The following is a 6,796-nucleotide window of genomic DNA, read 5'->3' on the forward strand; positions in this document are numbered from 1 at the left end:
GGAAAAAATCATACAGACTTCTGAATTATAAAATAAAGGATGTGTCATGGTTTTCCTGATAGAGACAATGGGTAGGTACCTGAAGTGATGACATTGATGCCTTCTTTTTGCCACGTAATGAAAGGACTGGGTGTCCCTGTTGCTTCACATGGTAGTAAAATGGGATTGTTTAGAATGACGTCCAGCTCACTTGGTTGGGGCTGAATAACTGGAGGCTCTATAAAAGTTAATCAACAAAAAAAGAAGTAAAGGCACTCACTAGTTCATGGCAGGAATGTCTCTTGTAGTGATGAGTTTAAATATGCCCAAATTCATAATGACAAAATAGTAGTGATTTGACTGGCTAAGAGAAAAGTGAATATTGGCTACCCGACATTCTCCACCTCCATTGAAAGACCAGAAGCAGGAACAGGTAGGACAAATTTGAAAAGAAAAATAATTTGGAGTTTGTTCTAAGTGGTTTTCCATCTATGTGCCTTTTTTAGCCTACTGAAAAATATTTTCCAGGCTTTTATATCCCTTAAGATATTATTGTGGTTCAAAGCTCAGACAGTATCACCCTTCAAGAATTAATGCAACTAAAAAGACCCCCAAACCAAAATAAACCAAAACAAAACAATACCCCCAAACCTACAAAGGTTTTGATGAATCAAACAACCTTCCATACCTTGAACATGAAGGGTCACGTGTCGATGAACAGAACCAGCTGAATTCCTAGCGACACAAGTATATCTTCCAGCATGGTTTAATTGGGCAGCAAATATTTCAATTGCTCCTAAAAAGAAAAAAGTTTTAATTATAGTGTATCCTTATTTTTCTAGTTCAGTGAATTATGACTTTATCATTTGTGTGTGTGTGTTTTCTGTACCTTGCTGGTGGTGCATAGCTTATATGCATCTTCGCATCCCCTGAAGTGCCTAGCACAGTTCTTTATTATTATTCTTCACAGCCTTATTAACATGTAATTTACATACTTTCAGAGTCCCCCACTTAAATGTCTCATTCAGTAATTTTTAGTACCTTTACAGAGTTCTGCAACTATCACCACAATCTAATTTTAGAATATTTCCATCACACTACGAACAAAGTACTGATCTACTTTCTGGTTCTATGAATTTGCCTTTTCTGAACACTTCATATAAATGGAATCATACAGTGTGGTATTTTGTGTCTAACATCTTTTACTGTGAGCATAATGATTTTGAGATTCATATGTTGTAGCACGTACCAAAATTTTGTTCCCTTTTGTTGCCAAATAGAATTTCATTGCCTGGATACAACACAATTTGTTTATCCATTCATTAGTACGCATAAATACCAGTACACATAAAGATCAGACATTTGACTTGTCTCCACTTTTCAGCTATGGTGAGTGATGCTGTAGGAACATTTGCATCCAAGCCTTTGTGTAGACCTATGAGGTCTGTCCAGAAAGTATCCATCCATATGTCTATATCTTTCATATTAGGTGGCTAGATACTTTCTGCATAGCCCATGTACATTTCCCTTTCTCTTGGATAATTACCTAGGAATGGAGTTGTTGGGACTTTTGGTAACTCTGTTTAACGTTTTAAGAAAGTTCCAAAATGTTTTCTTAGTGTAATAGTTTGTTCAAAAGAATAGTTAACTGATATTTTATGATTTCAATTGCTACCCATCTATATAGGTTTCTGAGAAAGCCTAAATACTTTGTGTTGAAAGCCAGTTGCATCCCAAGAACACATCTTCTACTATTTCCTTTCTATTGAAGAAGTAAATAAATTCTCTTAGAATAATACACACAGACTCCCAAAGTCCCAGGAGAGCAGGTGCTACTTTAGTTTATCTCTTGTGTACCTCCCCAGTGCAGGACAAGTTTTCAGAAATACCAGTGTGAATCCTCTATAATTTTATTTAGGTGAATTATTTCATTTTCTCCTCAGTGTTATAAATTATACACAGGATGGTTACTACCACCATAAAAAATTTTCCTTCAGAGCCTTTATCACCCATCCTTGTCTTACCTGCTCAATTTTAAAAGTTTTGGAAGCAAGAACCCTGTCTTAGTTTTATAGTCTCAAAAACTTAGTAGAATATATAGTCTTAGGTACTACATGTTTGAAAAAGGAAGAGACATTGTTCTTGGCCCATGAAAGACTGTGATTCACTCATAGGTACAAACTTAGGTTAAGTAAGTATTTGCACATAAATACCAGTGATAATGCTTATTATATTCATATCAGTTGTATTATTTGTTGTTTTGTTTCCAGAGTTCTTTTCTTCTCTTCCTTTCCCTAGCTCTCCTTCCTACTCTAACTGCATTCATTCCAAATGCTTAAGTCCAGGAATACACACATATTTTATTCTTTATTCTGGTGCAACAAAAGGCCAGGTAAGGCCACCCATTCCTAACTAATTTAATTAATGGATGAGACATCCTTGAGCTTGGTCTTACCTGAGGACAGAATTCTATAGCCATCTCCCCTGGGAAGCAGTCTTATGCCATTTTTGGTCCAGTGAATGGAGGGAAATGGAACTCCAGAAGCAGTACAGGTAATTACCGCTGGGGCGTGTTTGGTTATGAGGAAGTCTGTAGGCTCATCAGCAATGGAAGGTGGAACTAAAACAATAATAAGAACAAAAAGAAAAAAGAACTACCGGTACAAGCTTCCAATCCTTCCAGATTTCCAAAGCCTTATCATACCTTTTCCTCTTTCTTTTCAGAAAGTAAATGTTAGGTAAACAGAAAAGGAACCTTTCCTGGGAAGTAGGGGTATGTGAAGAAACAGCAATATAGTAACTTTCAATCCATGGTATAAGCCAGTTCTACCTTGGACAGTGAGGTCTATGGTTCTCTTATCTTCTCCAGCATCATTTGTCACAGTGCACTCATAAGTTGCAGTGTCATCCACAGAAGGGGAGATAATCACCAGTGAACCTGAAGAAAGAAGCCTAGGAGACAGATTTCAAAGCATGAGATACTATGTGCACATACATACAGGATTTCATAAAGTTCTCTGGTTGGTTCAACATGGTGCCATGTTGTGAATTGACAGAACTAGCACTCCTCCTGTGTGTTTGAAGGAGCTTCATGTCTCTGAAGCAAACTCTGTGTGTTAGAGTTAAGTTTACATGGCAGGGTGAACAGGGCCTCAAACTTGAAATAATTACAGGAGGCAGCTGGGCGGAGGGATTGTCTGAAGAGGGAATCTTGCATTCTCTGAATGCTTACATCATGATTAACCTTGTTTTTCTGGAAGATATACAGTGTAACAAGACAGTGATGACAGCCACTGAGTATTCCTGGCACCATCTCAAATGCTTCATATAAATTATCTGTAAATTAACAATAATTTTGCAGGTTGGTATTTGATTATTTCTATTGAAAGATGGGTAGCAATAGGTTTGTCTATCACATTCCTTTCACTGTTTCACACGTTCCCTTGAATGCAATGGCTTCCTTGGAGGTACATTTTATACATGCACACACACACACACATACACACACAGAAGAGTGAAGGGAAGGGAGGAGTAAAGGATAAGAACTCATTCGTTGGGTAAAACATGTGTTCAGGTTACGGACATCATAAGAGCTTGACTTGACCATTAGGCAATCTATGCATATAATGAGCTTGGCACTTACACGCCATATATTTATATAAATAATAATTATATATATAATGTATATATACCAATTCAAAAATAGAACAATCTGGGTATTGGGGTATAAAAACTGCAGCCTTGGGGCACATATGGCCTTCTGGATCCTTGAGTGTAGCCTTTGACTAAACCCAAATTTTATAGAACAGATTTTTTTTTTTTTTCAGTTTTTGGCCAGGGCTGGGTTTGAACCTGCCACCTCTGGCATATGGGGTTGGCACCCTACTTCTTTGAGCCACAGGCGCTGTCCAGAACAGATCCTTTTAATAAAGGGATATGTTCAGTGAAGTTTGGTTTTGGTTGAAGGGCCACACTGGGGAATCTGGAGTGTCACATGTAGCCTTGAGGCTTCAGGTTCCCCACCTCTATGCAGCTGCCATTAAAGACATGACATAAAGTAAATATAAATTAAAATGACTATTTTCTTACTTCAAACTTTGCACCAATAGAATAGAAGTGATTTGATTTCATGGAAACATTATTTGCTATGCATTTTAATTCAAAAGCATGGCACATTTCCCATAGTGTGGATACTTTCAAGACACTGAACTGCCAAAAGATTAGAAGGGTGAGAAGCAGAGAAATGAACGAATTGCAACTGAAGCTCTCCTAGTTTCACATTTCCCAGTATGTCAGAAATTATTTTTGTCCCAGTGGACCTAAGACAGTGACTTTTTTGTTTGTTTGTTTGTTTGTTTGTTTGTTTTTGCAGTTTTTGGCCAGGGCTGGGTTTGAACCCTCCACCTCTGGCCTATGGGGCCAGCACCCTGCTCCTTTGAGCCACAGGCGCCACCCAGAGAGTGTTTTTAGTATTATAGCAAATCACTTTTCAGGATAACTATCTACTAGCTCAATGGAGATATAAAAAAAAAGATGCTCCCCTAAAGCATCAGACATTCTTACTGATTTAAAGTTCAGCCTTTGAAAAGCTGACATGGCCACGTGATGAGCTATGGTAGTAAAGCCGGAGGAATTCAAAAAATTAGAGAAAATGCTGTTTTCCTTCCCCACAGGCTGCCAAATATCTAAATTGTATTTCAAGCTATGAAATTTGATTTTCATTGTGTAACTAAAGCATATCTTTATTTTTACAGAATAGTTTTTCTTTTATATCAAATAATGTGCTTTAATCCTTTGTCTTTATGCAATTATAAAAGGTAATAAATAAATCAGGATAGAAAGCGCATCCTGTAGACTTCAACTGACAGTCATCCACAGGGTTTCTGTATGGAAAGGTTGAACCTACAATTCAGAAAAAGGTTGCAAAACTAATTCCAGATTAAGGAAAAAAATACTGTCTCTGTGTTAACTAATTTTTTGTACTTTATAAATTTGCCTCCCCCACTGATAGAGTTAAAATGTTGATTCTTTTAAATAATGTTTTTAAATACAGGAGAGATTTTTCAACCAATGCATCCTTACCTGTATGAATTCTGATTTTGATCCACATTAAGAAGGTGCCCATTTTTTCTCCAGTGGATTGATGGTTTTGGTATCCCCGTCGCCTCACAAGCCAGAGTAGTTTGAACATTTACAGTTACAGTTATGTTGGTCAGACCCGGAGAAATAGATGGAGGAACTAAGAAAAGAAGAGGAAAACACGTTTAGCAGATAGGATGCCATTTGAAGTGTTTCTGCCAAACTTAAATTAGTCATCGGCAACTTGCCTCATAGTTCAAATACAAGGCTCTGAATTTTGATAGTGTTGTGATGGTGTTCACTACAGTGAAAAGCAAACGCAGGGTGGGACTCTCATAATATGCATACAATGTAATATGCTTAATAGTTGTCAATGTCAAGGTCTCCGTGACATCACTAGCTTAGGCTGTTAAAGAGCATTTAACACAAAGACTGAATGTTGTTTATAAAACTGTATTTACCATGGACCTGTAAATCTATTCTCCTGTGATCTGTTCCAGCAGCATTGGTGGCCATACACAAATACCGCCCAGTGTCAGTAACTTGTGCTGATTGAATATGAAGGAATCCATTTTCCAAGACAGAGTATCTGTGAGAAAAATCACAAGTGAAGTTTCCTGGATCTGTCTTTTTGATTATCCCATTTTGACTGGGAGAAACTTTAGATTTAGTGAAACCCATTTTCACTCCTTTTCCTGTTTCGGATGACACATATTTACAATATTCTTGGAGATAGAAAAGGATAGGAAGCAAAGGTGCCTTACACATGGGCCTTTGCTTATGAATGGATTATAGTCATTAGTTAGACATTCTCCTTAGGAATTATGCTTTTGAAATACTAAATTTTGATTCTTATATTACGACAAAAGGATAACTCTAAACACAAGACCAAAATACAATGCATTGGAAAAAAGATGTAAGGATTAATATTTCAATGCATACAGCATTTTTCATCCTTTTCCAAAATTGGTACCTTGCATGATTCCCAGATAGAACAGCTCCATCCTTCCTCCATGTTATCCTTGGGGTTGGGACACCTTCCGCAATGCATTCCAGTAGAGTTGACTTACTTAAGAGAATGATTAGACTCTGGGAGCCACCTTTTATGCTTGGAGGAACTGAACAAGAGATACCCGTAAAAAATCAGTTATACTAAATAACATAGTCTGAACTAAGACCTTAAAGATGTAATACAAGATGGGCTTTGAGTCAAATGTATAGCTTTGTCTACACTAATCTAGGTTTGTGTAAATAGAATTGAAGATTCAATTCCTGAAGTCTTACTCAAGATACTTTGTGTATAAAAATAAAGGGTAGATGGGGAGGGGAATTTAAATCCCTGATATGGTGTATGAAATCTGGCTCTCTGTGGGAGAGGCTTAAATAAAAATCAGCTCTGGTCTGATGCAAATTAAAGATGATATTTCTTATTTCTTGTTGGCCAAATAACGGTCAGAGAATGTTAACACTGGAACCACTTCACTTTAAATAAAGAACAGAAAGTGGGCTGTTTTAACAAAAGAGCACATCTGTGATTAATCATGCAAGTCTCAGAGCATGCATCTTATTAATCATTGAGTTCATGTGGGAATAGAAAGTGTGGATTTTAATTTTAGTATTGGAGATTTTAGTTGTGGTCACCCAATATCCTGGATAGTTTCATAAAATTTTACCTTCATTAAAAATCCAGGGGACTATTTTAGAGGAAAAGTCTATTTAACTTTCTGAATTTTGTCAA

The 6,796-nt window shown here is 36.9% G+C and overlaps 1 protein-coding gene across 1 annotated transcript in view; it reads right to left on the reverse strand.

Moving 5' to 3' along the window:
* The window catches only part of HMCN1 (hemicentin 1), a 440,557-nt gene that overhangs the window by 64,023 nt on the left and 369,738 nt on the right, over positions 1-6,796 (reverse strand). The window contains 7 exon segments of the mRNA XM_003785789.2: positions 80-217; positions 668-775; positions 2,435-2,599; positions 2,810-2,931; positions 5,062-5,218; positions 5,520-5,647; positions 6,032-6,176. Coding sequence (XP_003785837.1) covers positions 80-217; positions 668-775; positions 2,435-2,599; positions 2,810-2,931; positions 5,062-5,218; positions 5,520-5,647; positions 6,032-6,176 — 963 coding nt within the window.

The sequence above is a fragment of the Otolemur garnettii genome, unplaced genomic scaffold (assembly GCF_000181295.1).
Source record: "Otolemur garnettii isolate 467f Iridium unplaced genomic scaffold, OtoGar3 scaffold00016, whole genome shotgun sequence".
NCBI lineage: Eukaryota > Metazoa > Chordata > Mammalia > Primates > Galagidae > Otolemur > Otolemur garnettii.